This window comes from Medicago sativa, chromosome 6 (genome assembly GCF_051527215.1).
Source record: "Medicago sativa cultivar Bolivia chromosome 6, Bolivia_mono, whole genome shotgun sequence".
Classification (NCBI taxonomy): Eukaryota; Viridiplantae; Streptophyta; class Magnoliopsida; order Fabales; family Fabaceae; genus Medicago; species Medicago sativa.
In genome coordinates, this window is record NC_140754.1 from 2,047,245 (window position 1) to 2,070,521 (window position 23,277).

A 23,277-nucleotide genomic window follows, 5' to 3' on the forward strand; every position below is an offset into this window, starting at 1 on the left:
ACCATTTGGATGTGCCAATCATACGAATGAAATAAACCAAATGCCTTAGAGTTGATGATCCTCAAAATATGAAAATAGTCAGAAGTATTAACTAACTGACTAATTCTACTATTAATGAAAGAGAAAAACTATAATTTGACCTAGTACATTATATTCATTCGATGTTTTTTAAATAGCAAAAACTAAAAACTTAATGGAGTGATTAATTTAAACTAAATGTGTCCCTCAATTTTTTTATTGAAGCCAAGTTCCCCAATTATGGAATCGCAGCCTAACACAAGTATTTAACTAAATTTTTCAGACGTAAACCTTTTTTATTTATTCAATTGTTGAGAGCAATTAGAACTGTGAAATCAAAATGAATTTATATGATTTTAAAAGAATTTATCAACGATAGTAAATAGCTAAAATTTTCTTGGAGTTTTTTTCGAAGTGTTTTCTAAGATTTTCTTCAATATATTCGGAATGATTCCACACATTTCCGAAAGTGTAACATAGGCAACGAAATAAAAAGGGGCCAAAGACTTCAACTAAACGAACGGTCAGTTGGTTCACCAAACCCCGACCTAGCGTCACATGTTCTTCATTGGTTAGAACACCTTTTAGAATTGTATTTTCATAGAGACGAGTCAGGAATGGCAGTTAGTGAACACCTACCACTTTTCATTGGTTAGAAGAGAGGCCTATCAAAAACACCAAAAATCCATCTATAAGGCATATAAAAAAGTAGCACGACAACATTTTTTTAGAAAAATTAATTAAAATTTATGAAGCAGGACAGTGAGTTTAAATCATCTCTATTGAATTGCTTAACTTTAAAAAATGATCCTATTTAGTTTTATCATTAGAGCATATACACCGACAACAAGCACATGCAATAACGATTGTTCTTAACTTCTAAAGATTTCTAAGAACAAGTTTTTTGAATTTTTTAGCGAAATAAAAATCATCTAAATTTTTTGACAATTCCATTAATCTTGTGGAAGAATTGGGCTACTTGCGGTAATTGTAGGTAGTGGTGTAAGAATCAAACGAATGACTCGATGGATTTGAAGATTTAATTTAAATTCATCAAATTGGTTTGATAATTACATTTTATTTTTATTCTAACTACTGCTAAAGTAACACATACATGCATGATAATTGGTATATGAAATTGACGAAAAGAGAGATATTAAGGTCGTAAAGAAAAAAATATTTTTCTACTTTTGCTATTTTATTTTCTCCTCTTGCTGAGAAACAACTGAAATTAGTTGTAACATTTGGTTTATTCAGAACATTAATGCTAAGATACAATCTCTCGCTCTCTCTATATATTCTTTTGAATTCGATATTGTTAAATAATCAAATGACTAGCTAACAAAAATAATCAAACATTAAGGAAATTATCAATTACCATATGCTTACATATAGGTTTTACAAACAGATTCACACATTAATAATCACGTCACGTGTTTCCCTAGTTTTGTTCCCATGTTGAGATGGATTAATGCTAGTAGATGGACTCACTAAGTCAATTGTTCTACCTTCCTTGATTGAATCAAATGCATTTTTTTTTTCTCTTCCAGTTTTGTGCAGACTTCCAAAACCAACAGATGTGATTATAATTAAATAGGACTGGGTATTAGAAATGCTCCGAGGACTACCATTTGATACATGATTTAGAAATAGATTATGATTACACTCTTTTTATTAAAATCCAGAGGGATAAAAAATGTAATGAAAAAGAAAGAAGAAATGATGTATTTGATCACTTTTATAATGGAAATGAAAGAAGAAACACCGGATATCGACAATATGTTTAAGAAAGTTGATGTATTTGATCAAATATTCAGACCAAAATACATTAATTTTGTTTGACCGACAAATTTTAGCAAGTATGCACACTATTTCTAATATAGTACTTGGTGCTGGTGCTCCTGTATCAAATTTGTCTCAGCATTTTTAACGTGGGTTTGGAATTTTAGTAATTGATTTAGTAGGTTCTTAAACTTGAGTATTGACGTATTTCGGTGTTAGACACACGTCGGTGTCCAACATAGACACAACACCTTTTTTTTTTTTTTGACACAAGACACAACACATATAAATACATTGAATTATTTGATTTTTTTAAATAATTACCGGGTCCGATGTATACATAGTGGTATTAGCCATATGACTAATTCTACTATTAATATAAGATAAAAGCCATAATTTGACCTAGTACATCATTCTCATTCCATGTTTCTTAAATAGCAAAAACTCCTAATGAAGTAAATAATTTAAACTAAATGTGTCCCTCAAGAATATTATGTTGAAAACTATGGTGCCAGCAAGAGAGGTGGTGACTAATGAACCATTTGGTAATTTGATATGAACAGGGTTAATTTTCTTAAGACATTGAAAAGAATGTTGTGAATAACAAACATGATCTGTAGCACCACTATCAAGAATAAAAGACTCAATTTTAGGGATATTTGGCAAAGTACACATGATGCCTGTACCTGAGGGCTGAGTGGTGAGGTGATTCACACTATGAGGAGAAGATGATGAACCTTGGAGAAGAGCTATCAAAGCACTATAATTTGTTTTGGGAACAAATTGGTCGCCTAAATAATGCATATATAATTATAATAATTATTGAGTGTCAATATTACTATAATTAAGTAAATAATTTTTTTTTACCTTTTTGATTGTTTTTCAAAAGTTGTTTGAAAATGTAATAAACGATCCCAATGTGATAGTGAATTTAGAAGATCATGATTTGAAATAGTTTCAATATCAGACATGATCTTTTGAATTTATTTAGAAGATTTGCATGATATTAATATAATTTGTTTCTAATTTAAAAGTATCATGATTTTGAAAAAGTTTCAAAAATCAGATATGATCTTTTAGATTTGGTCCTAAAATTTGCATATTTTAAATATTTATGCCCCGATTGATTTTGAAAATAGTTTCAAAAGGAATATATACATATATATGAATCAATTTTATATGACATATATCTCGGTCAAAATATTATTTCCAAATCTTGATTGATTCTAAAATTGTTTAAAATAATATTAAATAGTTATTATTATTTAATATATGGTATATGGTTATGACCTTAGTTTATATTGGCGTTTGTTCATTTATTTAAATATGACCTGCGTGTCATGATTTATTTTATTTAAATACGGCATGCGTGTCGTGATTTATTTTATTTAAATACGATCTACGTGTCGTGGTTTATGTTATTTATTTTATTTAAGGGTTAAATATTGTAAGTGCTCAAGTTGAAGAAAAGACGACGCCAAAAGATGATTCCTATGGAGAAACTTTTGAAGCTTGTTCGTGGGTCAAAGAATTGTAATAAAATAGTTTATTTAATTCTTACGCGTTAGGAGGTCATAACCATACTACCTAATTTATTATTTTATGTATGTGATGCATGAAATATATGTTTATTTAGCGCATGTATGTGATGTATGCTTAACATGTTTTAGATGTATGTTAACATGTATATTTTAAATGTTTATATACTTGCTTGCTATGAGCATGAATGTCATGCATCTTTAAAGACGCGTGTATGAGATACACATGTCAGTGAGATTAAACTAAATAAAAATCCTTCAAATAGAGTATAAAGTAAATTGTTTTCAAAAATATAACACACTTCAAGACTAATATCGAAATGTGTAGGTTTCGCCTCCGCGAAGTGCATTTTCTATACTAGTAAGTTGTGGTGCGGTAATTCTATTTACCGATTGTTATTTTTTGGATCTAACTTAGCTAGATTATTTTAATAAGATTAAAATATATATTTACTTCAAATGAAATATTAAGTTTAACGCTTTCCAAAAGTTTAACACCCTTCAAGACTAATATCGAATATGTGGGTTTTGCCTCCGTGAAGCGCATATTTTATACTAGTAAGTTGCGGTGCGGTAATCCAATTTACCCAAGTGTTATTCTTTTGGGTTTAACTTAACTAAATTAATTTTAATAAGATTAAAATAAATTTAGAAGCAATGTTTGGGAACATCTATATGATAGATTAGAGTAAGGAGTTATTCACTCAAATGATTTGAAAGTTGTATGAGATACAATTGGAAGGAGTTCCTACCTAAATAACTGAGTTTTGAGTATAGCCCCCGTTGACTTAAAGCAAGGTGAAATATGGATTTCAACCCACTAGAAAATCTTCCAATGAGATTTTCCGATTCAAATGTTGAAGGTCATTTGTTTTGAGTAAAATAGTGGGAGCATATTTAATTAAAGACCTAATTAATTATGTTTTTTATATCATGATACATTTATTTTATGTATTCAGAATTTCTTCGGCATATACATTTTTATTATACTTTTAAATGTTCTTATGAAGAACAAAATCTTCAGAAAGGAGTTTCTGAATTGGTACAAAATTAAGAATTGTTCTTAAGAATGAGAAAAACTGTTAATGTTTTGAAAGGGTCAAAATAGAAGTAAGACTTCTTATCTACCCATATAGTTATAGAAAGTTAAATTTCTACTTCTGCATCATAAGTATATGATACTTGATGATTAATCTCATATTTGTTCAAATATAGAGAGTTCTAAAGAAGCGGGAGATTAATAAGTGAAGTCCACTTACGTCTAGAATGAAACAAATTGTTTCATTGACATAGGAGCTAATGCTTGGACTTAAATTTAACTTGATATGGAACCAAATAATTGTTATTAAATTCCATACAAAATAAAAGCATTAAATCATAAATCTTGTATTGACAAGAGAATGATTGTGTAGTTGAATAATAGACAAACATTGTCCTATTATGCAAATTATGTTTTCTATATAAGTATGCTAATCAAGTAATGGATTTGAGTTTCATGATCTTGATAAGATGTTCTATAACTTATGTGAAAAGAGGATCAAATGAGATTTGAACCTTTTGTAGATTATTGGCATCAATGTTTAGTACAAACAAGTGTGATTCACATTTCCAAAATCCATGGATATGGACTATTGGACTCATTTGATTTTATTTCATTTGAAGGATGTGAGCCCCACTTTTCAAAATAGATTAGTACACCGGTCACCAACAAAGGTGAAAGGGCACGTAATCTATTTGAGTTTATATACATATGAGATGTATATGGAGAACTAAACATATTTGCTAGATATTGTTTCTATTACTTCATCTAACATTACTAAATAATTTAGTAGAGAAGCAAAGTGTATTTGACACGATTCAAGAATACTTTGAAATTGTTCAAAGATTTTAACAATGAAGTAAAAGGAATAAGTTTGAAAAGTATAAAGACTATACGAGTAAGTCGTGATGGTAAATGCTTGATTAATGAGTATAATTATTATTTATATCGTATCATGTTTGACATGACTCAATCTAAAATAGTTAGATTATAACTCAAAGACTCTTGAAATTAATTAAATTACAGTTATTCTTCACCCACAACTAGTTATAATTGAGTAATCATACAGGCACCATATTAGATATGGAGGTAAGAGTACCTATTCTTGACTTTATGATAATTTGAGGTTATATGGTTTACTACATAAACTAAACTTCAAATTAAATGAATGTATACTTGTGGAGGTTCCCTTAGGAAACTAGAGGATACTATTTCTTCATCTTCTGCCTTGACAAAAGTTGTTTGTCGCTAGAATTGAAATATTCCTTTTCAAGGAATATAGCTTTGCAAGAGCCAGTGGGAGTGATGTAGAACTTGAATTAAGTCAAGTAACACAAAATACACATCTCTTTAAGAATGGAACACGAGTTGATTCAACAAAGGGTTGTTGTTAAATCATTAGTTTGAGTAGCACAAGATCTAAATGGCTTGAACTTTGAGGAGTGGCTATATGCCATGGGATCTTATAAAGAATCTATGTACACAGACCATATATGGATATTGGAATGTGAGTTTTCTTCTAGAAAACTGACATGGATGATATTATGAATACCTTTAAGATGTGATTGATTGTAGAAGGTTTCTTGCAACTCGTGATGCAAATCATGACGAAACTATTACATCATTGTAATGCTTAAATCTAACTATCCCAAATTCCCGTTGTTGTATAATACATGTTCTAGAAGATGGATAACGAGGTTGTATTCCTTAATTGGAATAACCTTATATATGTATTTGACATATGTAGGATTTCGTTAATCCAAAGGATACTAGAAAGGTAGATGTATTATCAAATTCATTTATCAATTAGAGAAAACTTCTCGAAGATGAATTTTATTTTATTAATGAAGTTTTATGAAAACTTTTATTAATAAAGAAATCTTGTGCACATAAGGAGATTAGTGGGAGCATTGATATTAGTTTGGTGGAGTATGTGGATGACATACTATTTACCAAAATAATTTATCTACAAATGTAAGACATGGTTAGAAAATTGTTTTCAATATGTATCAAAATTGATTATAGTGTTTGACACTAGAATACCTTCAATAATATCCTTGGATGTCTTAAAGGACTATGGATTGTTTCTTGAACATGGATGAAAGAAACATTGTAAATGAGTTACAATGATGTTGACTTTCATATTGGTGTACAGTATATCCAGATCGTAATTTGGAATAAATGTTATGCTAGGATATAACCTATGAAATTTGTAAAAGTACAAGCTTCAGATAGTTGTTGTTTCTATTATGTCAAATATATATGATTTGGATTGTTTAGCTCATATTTGAGTGAAAACATGTGTTTCTTGCGTTGCGGATTCCATTGATCTCGTCTGAGGTAAAATTGGTTTAAATCTTGCGAGCAATGAAAACTTGATCTCACCAATGATCCAAATGTATACTTTGACACTTCAATTTCTTTTGATAGAAGATCGAAAGTGGAAATTGAAAGAAGTATGACCTACCAACATAGGAAAGAGTTCCTTATCTGCTAGTAGAGTATCTTGCCCATAGTGTGCTTGATGCTAACACTTGACCAATAGATATTGAGTTAATATTTGATTGGCTTTTAGTGCTAGTGGGAGATTGTAGGAGTAAGCCCTAATAACCAATCTATATTGATTGGGTTTGGCTTTGTATCATGATATTGATATAAATATATATATATATATATATATATATATTATGAATATATAAATTATAAGGCATTTCTTTATTGATTTTATTTTGTTTCAAAATAATAAAGTCCCTAGAATAGTTAGTCCGTTTAATGGAACATTAAGTATAACTTAATTGTGAGACCCCGTTAAACATAAGGAAACTATTCTAAAAGTATCTGTAGTCAAGCTTTATTGAGAAGTGGGATATCATTAAAGCATAGAGACTATTATGTGGGTAGACTGATGATCACATCTCACAGATCATGGATAAAGAGTTATCAAGTCTTCACATAGATATAAATATTAGGAGTAATATTTATATTGGATTGACCCTCCGTGAGAATACTACATAGTAAGTTATGCAATTGTCATAAGATATTCTCACAATGATAATAGTGTATATCGCTCTTAGACCTGAAACCACTATGATCCCTAGATGTGGACTCAAGTGCTTTGTTGCCATTCTAACGTTGTCTGTAAAAGGATAACCATAACGTTGGTTGATGGGTACTTGATGAAGCATGCTGAGGGACATGAGTGTCCTAGATGGGATTTGTCCCTCCTCATAAACAGGAGATATATCTTTAGGCCTCTTGATGAAATATGACTGTAAAACTGCATGGCCATGCCGAATTAAGTCAATATAAGATATTGGACTTATTCGTTATTCAGTATATTTCGGAATCAAGAAATATAAACATTGATCTATACAAGGGTGACAATATCTATGCCTTGGGATCAATAAAGATATCGAGACAAAGGAGTAATTGTACACATAAGTATTATCATGGAAAGGTTTCGTCAGATCACTTGACATTCTTGTCACTTGGGTAGCAATGATGTGTTGCTAGATACCGCTCATTGTTTATAATATTAAATATTAGATTTAATATTATTGCCAACGTGACTAGAACCTATAAGGTCACACACAAAGAACAGTCAAAAGAGAAATATATAAGTATGACTTATATAAGGGGTGCGTTTAGTAAATAGCGCTAATTAGTTAGCAAAATTACTAAACTCGTTGTTGGGCTTACTGAAGCCCAATAGTGACTTCTGACTTGCAGAGCACACTAGAAGTTCTATAAATAGAACTCTTGTGCTGAAGTTTTTGGTTACAGGTTTTTGGAGCAATCCCTTTTCTCTGCACTTCTGGTTTGGAGGAGCACTGTTCGTGTGGACTAACTAGAGGCATCGCTGCTTTGCTTTGCTCGTGATCATAAACAATTCTACTACAAAGGTTCTGCTCTTCAAGAGGTAAACACATGAATCCTTAAATTGTTTAAGTATGTGTTTGATTTGTGATTAATGATTTAATCAAGATCCGTTTCAATAGGATTTCTTCCGCAAAGAGGATTAAATTTTTTGAAAAACCCCTCTTAAAATCCCTTCAGAAAGCGCAACAATCATGGCAGATACCATTACAGGGCTCTGATACCATGTGAAAACTGAAAGTAAAACCCCATTAATGGAGAGAAAAAGCTTGAGAAAGTAGAAGAATTTATTCTTATTGAAATGTTTCATTCAACTGAAACTATACAAGTAGTACATGAAGAGTATATATAGAACATGTAGTTCTATAACTGTCAACTAACTCTAGTTACTCTCTAACTAACTATGGTTAAGAAACAGTTACAAATGGTTAACTTGCAGTGCAAGTTAACTAACTAACTAACTTTTCTCTACACTAACTTCAACAATATGCATCTCTCTTTCAAACCAGTGGGTGATACAATAGTTTTACAATTCAACCGGTTGAAACGGTCGATCCGGTTTTAAAATCATTGCTAATTATATGTCCAAATATGTTAAAATGTGGAATTCAATTTCTTTCTTTTTATAGAGATTGAGTCATATGACTGAGTTATTCAATTCAATCGTATAGTTCGACTAATAACCAATTGTTTGACCAATCATCAGATACTCTTGAGTTGATACTTGAATCAGTTTTTAAAACACTTGTTGAACTTGCATATATAAAGTAAAAAGGAAGTAGAAAAAAAATAATCAAATAAAAAACAACATAGAGACTGCTAGAGTTTCAATAATGTTCCAATATAATAATAGTATTATTATTTATCAATATGTTACAAGAGAATATATAATACTACTTGATAGACTACTAATTTAAAAACATAAAAACCTAATAGCTCAAGCGCAATGCTTTATCATCTTAAACAAACTCCTAAAAATATATATATATATATATATATATATATATATATATATATATATATATATATATATATATATATATATATAAACTCACCGTGTATCTAGAAAGACCAGCAGGGTCGGAAAATGCAGAGGTATGAAAAACGCCACGACATCCCTCAAATACTTTCTTCAAACTATCAACATCATTTAGCTTTGCAATTATTATTTCCAAATTATTTCTCATCTCTCCATGTCTTTCCGTTTCCCTCGATTTCTCTATGTCCTTTGCATTAAAAATTATAACCAACTATATCATATAACATATTTTAACTATATTTTCTACTAATATATAAAGATATGAAAATATATAAGATGTTGATAGATTTGTCTCGATGAATATTTTTGAAATATCGATATTTTATTATAGACAATTAAAAAAATTAAAGGTGACATATGTGAAACAATCAAATAGGTCATTCATTATAAAACGAAGGGAGTATTTGTTTATCAGACTCAAATTGATGTCTCATCTATCTCTTGACTTACCAAAAAAAAAGTCGCTTTCTATTGCGTCGCCATAAAAAAAAAAAAAAAAGCTTTCCAAGTAGGATACATAGCAATGTGGACTTGAAATATGCTAAAATTAAACTAATCAAAACCTTTTTTTTTTTTTTTTTTATTATAATGCCGTTTGATTTAACCATTTAACCACTATAGTGTGGACAGTATTTCTCATTTGTGGTCCATCACAAACTACTTAAGCATCAAACAAGCGAAAACATATATGGACTTTGTTTTGTTAGTTTGTAATATTTTCATGACATGTTGAATACTTGATACTACAAAATCATAGCCTTCCTTTGACAAGTTTATTTTCTTTACCTAATGGAAATCTATGAGAGTAAGTCGTTATCAAGTTGGTAGACTTTTGACATATAATATAGAGCTGACAATCGAATTGAAGTCACCTCTTGACAAAAACAAACTCCTTCTACGCATTATTGTTGATTTTTATGCCTTGCAATGACCTCCTTGCCATGCCAGTCAATTACATAAATAAATGATTATCTTATCGTTTAAATACATTTGATGGTTAGAGACTGTTGTGAATTCGGTCTCAAAACTCGCACCAACAATATTTTGATGTGTGGAGCAAAGGAAAGTAGTAACCAATATCAAAGTAAACACAAGCAACAACAACAATAAAAACACCTAGATCTAATTTAGGAATCAAAGATAAAAACTCAAAATGACAAGCAAAAGATAAAGAGAGAAGAGAAACAAACACACCAAGAAATGTTTACTCGGTTTGGTTCAACTTGACCTACTATGGGGGAGAGATTGATCTCTTCAATCCACTAACAATGAGTTCTTACAAAGAGATACAAATGGGTTACAAGAAATTAGCTTCAACAAGCTCATAAAGAACAACCCTAATGTCTACCCATTTTCCCAATCTCACCAATGAACAAGACACTCAATGATTTTCACTCACCCAAGGTGTTTACAATGTTTCCCAACCCAAGAGAACCTCACTACAAAGACACTCAACCCTAAAGTTACCTCCTTTGTATTCATAGGTTTCTCTCTTGAAGCTCTCTCAAAAAACATGAAGAATGAAGCCTTTTATAGTGTTCAGCATTCGCGCCGAAGGCAGCAAATCGGCCCCAGATTTCACCATCGTACACAATACAAACTCATCCTTATCTCAAAAACCGGCCACCGATTTATACAAATCGGGGCCCGAAAAAATGCGAATGGAAAGGCTGGAAAAGCACACAAAATCGGCCACCGATTTATACAAACCGGGACCTGATTTTTCACAGCTTTAGAACTACAATTTTAAGGCAATTTCAACAGAGACCGATCCCCGGAGGCACTTCTTAAGAGAGTTACTTATTCCAATAATGCATATTTAGACTCAAACCTCTAACCATATGCATAAAAGATCTATTTGTATGTCCAACTAATGTTGAAATATACTTATATCAATATTTGTTAAGGATTGTTTTCACTTAAGGATCAAACTCGGGAGCTTCAAATCGGTTTTAACTAAAGCTCATTAATTATTTGAGTCTAACCACTTGGTTAAAGTTACTATTTACTATACACATTTGGTTTTATTTTTAACAAAATTGAATAAAGATATAAAGATAATTGGATGATAAATGAATACAAGCCTTACTAAACAAACTACATATTACACATGTGAGACACCACATCATAGACCCCTAAGCATACCTCATCTATTTTCTATCAACTCCTAAGACAAAGAAATGCCAAATCTTACGACATAAGGCATGCCATGATTTCATGATTTCCATCTAATACTCACTAAAGCACCTAATTGGCCTAGACATGAGTCTGCATAACTTGTTATTAGATAGTTCAAATCTTTGCAAAGAAATGTTTGATGCATCCCCACATATCTTTTCTTTAGGCATTCCAATATCCTTTGCTAGCTTCTCTGCTTCACTTTGAGCATCAATTACATTATCAAAGCAAATGTATCTACCATAAGCATTTTCTTTCATTTCCTTGAACACACATGCATGAGCTTCAGCCACTTTCTTTACATCAACTGTTGCTAGCAAACCATTTGAGTACATTTTTTGTGATCCTGTATTTGCATTTTAAATTGTTAGATTCTACTAGTAAAGATCCAATGTAAACTTTCATCTAGAGTTTACAACTACATACTAATTTACTAATAGTTTCTATCAATTTTTTGTTACTGATAATGTAAAAGTTTCACACATATATTCAATATTATATATTTAACAATCCTAATAAACAAATTTTAAGAAGTAATTAATTTTAAGATGATGTAAACAAAAACAAAAATTGGAACAAGAAATTGGACAATGACTTTGGTTACATAGTACCTTTGAGGTAAGCAATTGTTGCTGTTGGGTTCCTATGACAAAATTCAGGACCTGTGATAAGTGCTGGACAAATGGTAGTGAGTTTCAAACCTTTTTCTTTGGCTATTCTCCAAGCAGCCTTTTCAGCCCTCATCTTGCCTAATGCATACCATAGCTGCCATATCATCAAAAACAATATTTTAAAAATCAGATCCACTACCGAATTGGTGAGACCTTCAAATCACGCTTTAATTGGTTCAATCAGTTTAACTATGGTTGAATTAGACGAAAAATAAGGTATAAGCGAATCAAACCAATCTATAAATTGGTCGATTTCCAACTCAACTAGTTGAACCGACCGGTTCGGTCTAGTTTTAAAAATATTGATTAAATTATTAAGGTCATAAAATATGTCATCTCACCTACATAAAATGTTCTAAATGAAGAAAACAAAATACAAAAGAAAATAGATGAAGAAATTTACCTTTTTGTCTATGCAGAGTGATTCACTACTCCATGAGCCATGGTTAATAATAGGAGTAGTAAGGTCTGAATTCACATTGTCTTGCCAAATACAAGCAGCTAATGATGATGTTAACACACATCTTTTAATTGAAGGTGTTCTTGCACATGCTTCCATCACATTCTCAGTTACATTGACTTCAATCTCAGCCATTGATTTCTATATATTATAAATAAGTAATTGTTTATTAGATATATACACATATATACTTATATTATACTCCCTCCGTCCCGGAATAACTGACCCATTTTCTAAAAAAAAGTGTCCCAAAATAACTGACCCATTTCAATTTTCAATACAACTTTCATCATTCCTAATACAATATAACACTAAATAATACTACTTTTATCATTCCCAATACAATATATTCCACTTTCCCCTTTATTTATACATTTTTCTTAATATGTGTGAAAAACAAAATTGTGTCAATTAAATTGGGACGGAGGTAGTAACATAGTACACTTTCTTGTACCCAAAAAAGAACATAGTAACACTTTCTATTGTAGATATTCTCACAATAATTACACCAAGTTAATATACTAGCTGTAAAGGTATGATATGTCAAAAGTTTAAAGTTGCAAGGATAGAATTGAAGCTTTTTTTTAGGAATCAATTATTTTCAAGAGATGATTTTTAGACCTTATTATATTTGAAGTACTACAATATATAACAAGTAATTAAACACTTATTAAATTTGGGTTGGTTTTTAGTCACTTGACATTGTCACTTTTAAGATCGTGTTAGAGTTCTAAATCTATTGAACATGTAGTGGCCAAAGTCTACAAGACTATAGCCACTTTCTCACTACATCAAATTCTTGTCTCCCAATACAAAAAGTGCCATTCATATTATGTGGTAGGGTAAAATAATTATTACAAAAAGAAGATATTTTTCCTCAAAGGGACTTCAGGTTGGTAGGGTTCGTAGGGTGTACACATTGCCAAAAGGCCGGTGGACCATCTTTATAAGTGGTCAGCTATCCTATGGACTAACACTTCATAAATATGAAATATTTTACGATAATTGGTGTTAATCTTTGAAAGTAGAAGTTTGTGGTCTTCCTTATTGTAAAATTTAAGATTAGAGGTATCAATTTAGTGAAACAAATAAATAGATGTCTAAAAATTCAACTGATTTATTTTACAATTTTTTGACAAATTGAACTTGATTAAATTACGGTCTCAGTCGTAAAATTGAAAGGAATTGTGAACTTCTACTTATAAGAGCCATGTTAGTCGACATTAATGTTTTATTTTTAGTAATTTTCAAATATTGGTCCACCTTAGACTATATAACTCAATGTTATTTTATAAAAACCGAGTCACATGATTTAGTCATTGGGCTCAATAACGTGGTTCAACCAATGAACTAGTAATCTGACTAATGACCTAGTACCTCTGTCTGAGTCGGCTACACAGTCGATTTTTAAAACACTCACATAACTTTGCATACAAAAGAAAGAAAGAAAGCAAATAATTAATCAAACAAACACAAAGAAAGAAAGAAAGAAACTCACAGTGTATCCAGAGAGACCAGCAGGGTCGGTAAATGCAGAGGTATGAAAAATGCCACGACAGCCCTCAAATGCTTTCTCCAAACTATCAACATCATTTAGCTTTGCAATTATTATTTCCAAATTATTTCTCATCTCTTCATGTCCTATTTCCCTAAATTTCTCTATGTCTCCTGCATTATTAATTAATTACAACCAACTATATCATATATCATATCAATTTGAATGTCGTACACGTAAACAACAAAACATTGAAAACAATACTTTAGCTAAAAAATAGAGCTGCATTGATTCTTCCAAATTATAGTAGTTTGTTTGGATTTTTCAAATACAATGTTTACCATAAATGAATACAACAACAAATTTTAATGTAGACCTAACTAGCTTTCTACTCAATTCTATTTTGGTATTATTCTAGTAGTGTACTCAAACTTTGAATATAGCATAAACGTCTTGAATTATGATTATTAACATTTAGTCCCACATTAGATAGTGTTATAATTGAATGAAACACAACCACAAATTATATGATAATATCAAAACCTATCTCAATATACTATTAATTAAGTTATTTATCTTCTCCTTTACAAGCTGGCAGCATGCAATGCATAGCAAAATATGATTCAGTGTGTGTAAAAATCATTAACTTATAATGTCTCATAGTCGGTCTAAAAGCTTAAACTTTTTTTCCTTCAAAAAAGTTAAGACTTTTAAATCGACTATGAGACTAATCTCAACTCGTGTTTTAAATTAGTTTAAAGTTCTTCGTCCCTTTTCAAAATTATGTTACATGGAGATCGAACATTGATTCTCTGCCACAAACTCAATATAATGCTACTTAAGCAAGTGGTTGATTAGTCACATACATTGAGGGCATCTAGGGTTTAGGGGTAAACAAATTTGACAAAAAGATAACTAAAATAGACATTAAGTTTTTTTTTTTTTTTTTTTTGAGGAAAATAGACATCAAGTTAGTTATTTATAATAGAGATTTTACATAGAAAAGAAATAAAGAAATCGACATAGGTGGGGTCATATCCACATGTGAGTTTCTTATTTTTTCTGGAGTCCACATATGTGAGCTTTTTTTGGGTGTGTGTGAGTCACGTGAGCTTTCGTTTCATGTTGTGTAAATATTTATTATACTATATAGTCTACAAAACATTACCCACACAATGTTTAAAAAATAAAATAAAATAAAAACATTACGCAAAAATTTTCTCTTGAAAAATTATCTTAATTCACCGATCATAGTTTTCGTAGCAACACTCTTTGGGTGTTCGTGAACAAATAAATAAATAAACTACATGTATAAAGATAGTGCATGATTAAAATAAACCATATGATCAAACACGTAGAAACTATATGAATATATATAATATAAGTCGGCTATTTTTAAGTATACATATCTCTCAAGAAAGATTCGTAAAAAAAAAATCTCTCAAAGAAGAGACCAATTCTTATTCAAAATTGGAGACTTGAATAATCAATATGCATGGTCGTATTTGTATATCATCATAAATAAAATAATAATAAAAACGTGACATTCTTCATCTTATAATAAAATAATAATAAAAACGTGACATTCTTCATATTATAATTTGCAAATTGAAATTTATACATATGTACGTACGAAAAAGACCAAAAAAGTGGAGAAAAATGGCCCTACGTGTACCCTACACCACACTCACATAGTCACATGTCACACGTTGTGCCGTATAATGTTTAGGTTATTTTGTTGACAGACCAAAATATTCAGTTGACCTTGAATAAAAATAAAATTTTATTAACTAAATAGATTTCCTAAAATTATTATTTTATTTGATAAACTTCATAAATCACATTGAAGACAATGACAAAAAGAAGAAGAAAAGTTCAACCAAACAAAAAGAATAAAAATTGTATAGTACGAAAACAAACATTACATAAATGAATAATTATGCACCCATATCATAATTCATTGTCTTATCGCATTAGATATGTCAAATTTCAGTCTCCTAGTTAAATGAATGTATTTACATAAATTTTATTAAAGTTTTGTATACTTTTAAAATTTTAGTTATTTATCAATCTTAAAAATATAATATCATAAATTGTAATTTTCTTCCAAATTCTACCTTAATGTAACAAAAAGATAACATTAACAGCAAGTATAACTCACAAGCATCCACATCTACAATCTATAAAGTAAGTAAATAAGAAGAAAAAAAAAATGTCCTGAGGACCACTAATTTTAATTCTAAAGTTTGACAAAATGAAACCCTACAAAGTTGTTGAAATTTGTGGTTCATCTTTTGCTGAATTTCCCTCTATTTCTATCATATACCTACCCACATAAATTTACTAACATTTTAAACCATATTTCATCAAGATAAACTAACATTGTCACTTTGCCAATTGCCACCAACTTACAATTTTGTTTTATTTTAATCCTCTTCCATGTTTTCATATTATTTTTCACATTTTCTTGCTCTCACCTACCATGAAAAGAAAATCATATGTTGTGAAAACTATTTTTACTCAACACCCTCATGAATAGAACTGTTTTTCATGTTTTCCGCAATTCAAACTCAGATGATAAAATATTGTAAGAACATTTAATATGTTGTGACGCCTGCAATACTCTCTTCTTCACATTTAATGTTCGTAAATTTTGTTGTTCGACACTTTGAGATAATTTATTTTTTCAAAGAAAAACACGTGAACTAAGAAAAACATAAAGAACAACTATAAACCTTAAATAAATAAAGATATGAATTTGGAACAAATCAAAGAACTAGTTTTTTTTTTCATGGATTAAGAAAAATGAAACTTAGAAGAAATTAAGAAAGAGAAACCAACCTGGGTTGTCAACAATTATTCGAACAGAGTAACCTAAGACCAAAAGATGGTTGACCAAAGCAAGACCCAGATAAGAAACACCACTAGTGACACAAACCAAGGTTTTTCCAACATCTTCATCATCTAAAGAGGAAAATACGTTGTTTTTTCTTAATCCTTCATCGTCTTTTCTCCGGTGTATGCCGGCAGCAGCCACTAGATTCCGGTGAAAGATATCAAGCTCTGATCTCTTAATTTCACATGTACGTACAACACCCATTTTTTGATGAACAAAGTTGAGAACAATGGTTTGGTTATGATATGTAGTTAGGAATATGGAAAATAATGGTTTTCAACTATTTTTCTTGTACTTGGTTTGTGTATGGTTTATATGGTTAAGAAAGTTGAAAGGGAGTTATAGAAGGAATATGTTTATGAAAGTTGAAAGGGGGTTGTGGAAGGAATATATAGAAGAGTGAGTGTTGTTTTGGTCTGCACCTAAAGTTCGATATGGGTCAAGAAGTGAATTGAGCTATTCATTGTCAAATGTCAAAGTCCAGCTTGGCGGGTTATACTATTGGGAAAAGGAAAAAGATAACGTGTGAATAGTAAATAATTAAACTATGGTATATATTAATATTGATATATAAATAACTGTGGACGGTTGTCACGTTGTTTGGAATTAAGCATGGAAATCATAGGTAGACTAGCTTTTTGATTTGAGTATGTATTGCTTACTTTCATCTAAACTTCTAACACGCAATATTTGTTTTAACACATCGTTGCAAATTTTTTTTTAATAGACGAAATGACAAAGTCATTATAAAATTACACACATAAGTGGAGGTACTGGAGTTCGAACCCCAATCATGATATCCGGCTTAACAATTTCGGCATTTTGGCAGTTGAGTTAGGACTTCTGGATATCGTTGCAAATATTTTCTTTTGAATGTTTTGCTATATTTGGTCACCACATTTTAGTAACTCATCTCTATATTTGTAAAGAGCAAGATGCTATATCAAACGAGTCTTTTATTCTTGAAATTTCACGAACCTTGTTTTATGAGTGTAAAATGTGATTGACAAAACTGCTTTAGTAATTTAATTCTGGATTTCATGGAAAACAACTAGATACGGGGTGTAAATAACCAATAAGAGTTAATCGTGATGGATTCGTGAATTTTTCCTTCGTTGTATCTATCATTGTCCATTTGTAAAATGAACATGTTTAATAGACAGTCAAATACCTCAATGACACATTGAAAGAGGAAGATATAGAGAATGATGCCATAGATATAATATGTACAATCATGTAAAATGGAGAGAAAGAGGGAGATATTAAATGAGTGTATATAATGGGTGTTCAAAACTTTAAAGTTGTTAGTAATTCATGGGTGTTTAAATATTATACTTCAAGAGGAATTTAGAAATTGAGTCAAACATCAAACTAATAAGGCATTTGGATCATGTTCAACGGCTTTAATCCATATAAAATGAGACAAAATTGTAGTCAAAATTGTTTTAATAAACAAATTGTAGACCATGCTAGTTCAAGATCAAACTAATTGAACCGTGGTTTTTTTTAAAATATTGGTGTCTTTCTAAACGGATTTGGATTGCATGCAGTCATGTAGTTAAGAGTGGTTTGTTCGACAATCATGATCGGACAATCGAGATTTAAAGCAGTTTAAATAATAAGAATAAACCAACTTTAAATTTGGACAGTTTAATTGAGATCGGACGGTCAAATCTCTTCTGCATGGTGTTTTGACTATATGCAATTCAGATTTCTTTATTTTAACATAATAACTCCAATATTCAACCATTTATGTAACGACATTATTCAAACACATAAATTAAGTATTGCAAAAGCTACCATAAATTAATAATTGATTGGACGATTTCGAACAAGAATTTTCAAAAGATATTCATTTACCCTATAATTGTCTGGGAAATTTTTTTTTTTTCCGTTGGAGTACATACAAATGTCAAATTTATATTTTCGTAAGAAAATTATGATGTTTATTGATCACGCTATAAAATTGTATCAACATATAATTTTTTTATCTACTCGATATGAAACACTTAACATAATTTTAAAATTGATGTTAGTCTCTCGGGATGCTTTGCTACTTGTAATAATTTTAAATTAATCCAACTTGATATAAATTAAAAAGACTTTCAAGTCATTGTTCAATTACTTTAAACATGTTGATCGGAGACAATGTTATGATTGCTTTTTTTTTTTCTTTCAAGTAATCAAGTAGTCTATTAGCTGGAATTCACATTTTTTAAGGTGAATAAGTGAGGTGTTTGAGGTTCGAACCCCATAATAATGCTTGTCCTTGCATATATTATGCATTGTCCATACCAACTGAGTTAAACTCACTTTTTCAATACTCACTATTTTATTAGGTAAAATCTATAAAAGAGTAAATGTTAATGATAATTTTAGAAAGAGAATGTTACATTTATACTGGTTGAACCCGATTTAAAACATTGTTTTTTTAAGAAGGTCTTCAAACATTGTTGTCTTGTTCCAACACAATAATTCCAATATTCAACCATTTATCTACTGTAATTAATCAAACACTCAAATAATTCATCAATCTATCAAAACATCTTTTACAAAAGACAAAATAATGATTCATATACAACACTCAAAACAAACAATGCACTGAAGCATATTTGAAGTCGAACTATTGATGCATTAGATTGGGGCTGAACCTTGAGGGTTGACAAACTCTTTATACCTTACACACAAAAAAAGTCTTATAGTTATATTGAAATCGACCTTAAGGTAGTTTATAAACAACCACACTCCTCTTTAAATCAAAGTATGTTTTACAAACAACTATGATTGTTCATACAATACACAATACACAAAGTGGACAATATAGTTCAAAACTAGTTGTAATTTAATATAGATGTAGTTTTTTTATGTAAATCATGGACCATGCTGTGACATGTGGTCACCTACTCAGAGTTCGTTTAGTTTGCAACTTTAAACACAAAACAATCAATTTTTTTTATTAATGATAGCTAGTTTGAATTGATTGAATGTAACTTTATAGTTTTTTAATTGTAAATCATACATGCTTGCTGGCTCAAGGCTATTTGAAGCAATCTTCAACCTCTTAAAAAAATATTTTTCCTTTATCAAAAAAGTATATTTTCTTATCTCATTACAAGAATAAAAAATTGAAAAACAAACGACTTGAGAATCCAATGGTAAATGTAGATGCCACTGACCATTTGGCATGTTTAGCACTTTTTACTTTTAATAATGGGACAAATATGTGTTGACTCTAGAATATGAATCACATTAGATATATTTTTTTTGAATCAGGATTAATTATTCAAACGAGTTAATTAAAGCCAAGGTAAGTAAGTATGCATTCATTAGAAGAAGAAAAAAAATAAACATTGAACTATTGGGTTAGGAACTAGCTAGCAAGTGATGCTCACTTTTTTCTTAGTGTTTGTTTAACCAGTTTTCAACCTTTGTTGACCTCATACACACAAGAATATCCTCTCAAATTCATACATTGAAGTTATTCCCACTGTGTTAGTTTATTGTAGATCACTTTGAATTAGTCCTCTTAAAAACACTCCTAAACAAGTGTAATTTCTCCCCCTCCTTCCAAATCCTTTCCTTACTTTACCTCTTCTTTATAATATAATATCTTAATGTATTTTTGGATAGGTAACTGGAAACTTTAGAGAAATAACAAATCAAATACTTCAATTAAATTTCATTTAATTTTAAAAAATTTATCTGGAATTTTTTTTATCAAATTCTTCATTCTTAAACTTTGTTGAGCAACCCAAGAACACTTGAATGACATTGTAAGTGTTTATTTCCGGCTTAACCAATGGTCTTGAGTTCGAATCCAATCATGAAAATGCAGCAATAATAAATTTCTTGAGGGAGAATTTTGATATCTATTGTAGTCCTTTTATACTTGAGGGACTAACCTCTACAATTGCATGCGGAAGATACCCAAATCACGGGAAAAAAACTTTGACGGGCTATTATATAATTTTAAATGTTATGAGATAAAGTATAAATATATAATTAACTGTGATCCAAAACAAGGGTTTTAAAAGATTTGTTAAATTACACTTATTGTCATTGAGGTTTTTACGGTCCATTTTCATCCCTAATCTTTATTTTCTGCTTTATATTCTTCTCCATTAAAAAAAAACAACATTCCCTTTGCCCAAAAACAAATCAATATTCTCTTTTGAAATTTAGCATGTTTCTATCATTTTTTTGACAATTAAAATCTCATATTCTTTCACTTCTCAAAAGAATCTCAATACAATATGGAATCAAATCAAACAGTTGGTGACGAGTATGCAATCTTGACTCCCCTGGCGTAAAGTATAAACGACATAATTAGATTGTCTCATAGCAAAACTTATCTTAAAGTTTGGATGTTGTTGTAAAAGAGCTTGACAATCAAATATAATACAACCAAACTCCGCTTGGTTGGTCTTCCTATCAACTATGCTATCAATCACTAGTTTACAATCTAGTTCTATAAACACTTTTGATAAGCCTAATCTACCAAGCCAAGAAATAGCATCACGTAGTCCTATTGCTTCCGCTTCTTGAGGAGGGGAGCTGCCTTCATGCCAACATGTTACTGCCTTTAAGAAATGGCGCCTAGAATTCCAAATACACATACCTAAAGAGAATGCAGAAGCGTTGTTACTTTCTGATCTGTCAATGAGTACAATTTTATACATGAAAACAACATAGAAGCATATATAGAATATTCCTATGTTGTTAACCCATAAATTCTGTCTAGACAATTTCTACCATTTAAGGGATTTGACTCCACATTTATTCCAATCCTGATATCCTTCATTATAGCAGATTGCCTGTCATTATTTATTTTACAATCAGCACCTATCAAGGGATTTTGACTTTGTTCCTTATCATGCCCCCTCAAGCTAGTGGGTGGACTTGGATACACGCCTAGCTTGCTGCGGAATGTGAAAAAAGGATCCTTAGCTAGTGGTTTGGTGAAGACATTTGCAAGTTGAGACGATGTAGGAATATAACGAGTAACAAGAGCTCCCATGGCTACTTTTTCACGGACAAAATGATAGTCGAGTTCAATATGTTTGGTGCGAGCATGAAACACCAGATTGACACTCATGTGAAGAGAACTAATGGTATCACAAAACAGTTGTGGCGCACGAGAAAGAGAAACACCTGTGTCTTGAAAAAGATATGTGATCCATGTTAGCTCGGCAGTGGTGTGAGCCATGGATCGATACTCTGCTTCAGTGCTAGAGCCAAGACTCTTGAGAAGAGTTTATAAAGAGGAGGCAATCCTCACCTTACAAGCCGGTTTTGTGAGGATGAGTTATGCCCCAAATTTCAACATGGTATCAGAGCTTGTCGAATTCAAGGGCCACCTACCGATTCACGCACCAAGCCCAAAGAGTGCTGGGCGTGAGGGGGGTGTATTGGGAAAAACCCAAGTCCCACATCGGATAGATAAGACTCTTAATAAGAGTTTATATAGAGGAGGCAATCCTCACCTTACAAGCCGGTTTTGTAAGGTTGAGTTAGGCCCCGAATTGCAACAATACCAATATCAATACACCTTTGCGCCCCAAACATTGCCGCATCTACATTGCATTTCACGAAATCCTCTTTTGGTGGTTGCTAATTGCTTCTATATGTTGATGTTGGTGTTGTATCGATCTTGCTAGTCTAGACAACACTTTCTGCCATTGAAAAATATATTCACGTGCAAGTTGGACAGCTATATTGATAGGCTTTAAATCATTGTCCCACACTTTGTCATTACAACTGCGCCAAGTCTGTTTCTATCATGAAAAGCCAAAAAAGGGGAAAATGAAAGTGGGTAAATAATAATAATAATAATAATAATAATAATCTATACCTATTAATAAATGGAATACCCTATTTTTATTTATTTATTTATTTATTTATTTATTTTTTCATGCTATAATTTTCCTAATTTAATGACTTTTGTTTTTGTAAAAGTTTTGTTTTTTGTGTTTGATGGGAATTTACAACCGAGAGAAAGACAAAAAAATTATAAGAGGATACTAAAGAGAAACAAAAAATAGAAATAGGGTTTAATCGTAACAAATTAATACGAAGATATTCGAATGTGTGGTGAACAACAATGAGGGATACTAATGTTGTGCCGCAACAGCATGATCGTTGTGATGACAGAAAGTGGTTTGCGACGGAGACAATGGTATTGCGTGGAAGGCACCGGTGCAGACATGTAAATCTCCATCCCATCTATGATGTTGTACTCACAAGAAATTCAAACAATTAATCTATTTGTCATGCTTATATATATAT

At 30.8% G+C, this 23,277-nt stretch overlaps 1 protein-coding gene and 1 long non-coding RNA gene across 2 annotated transcripts; both read right to left on the bottom strand.

The window, feature by feature from the left end:
• Positions 1–11,314: 11,314 nt before the first annotated feature.
• Positions 11,315–17,352, bottom strand: LOC146911963 (NAD(P)-binding Rossmann-fold superfamily protein). The gene is made up of 5 exons (XM_085718557.1): positions 16,938–17,352; positions 14,100–14,269; positions 12,545–12,742; positions 12,082–12,235; positions 11,315–11,816 (listed from the first exon to the last, which is right to left on the bottom strand). The coding sequence occupies exons 1-5, from the start codon at positions 17,194–17,196 to the stop codon at positions 11,521–11,523; spliced, it is 1,077 nt and encodes a 358-aa protein (XP_085574683.1). The 5' UTR covers positions 17,197–17,352; the 3' UTR covers positions 11,315–11,520.
• A 3,874-nt stretch (positions 17,353–21,226) lies between these two features.
• LOC146911964 (uncharacterized) lies at positions 21,227–22,741 on the bottom strand. Its single transcript, XR_015015064.1, has 2 exons — positions 22,527–22,741; positions 21,227–21,610 (listed from the first exon to the last, which is right to left on the bottom strand). It is a non-coding gene; the product is annotated as an uncharacterized LOC146911964 (long non-coding RNA).
• Positions 22,742–23,277: the final 536 nt, after the last annotated feature.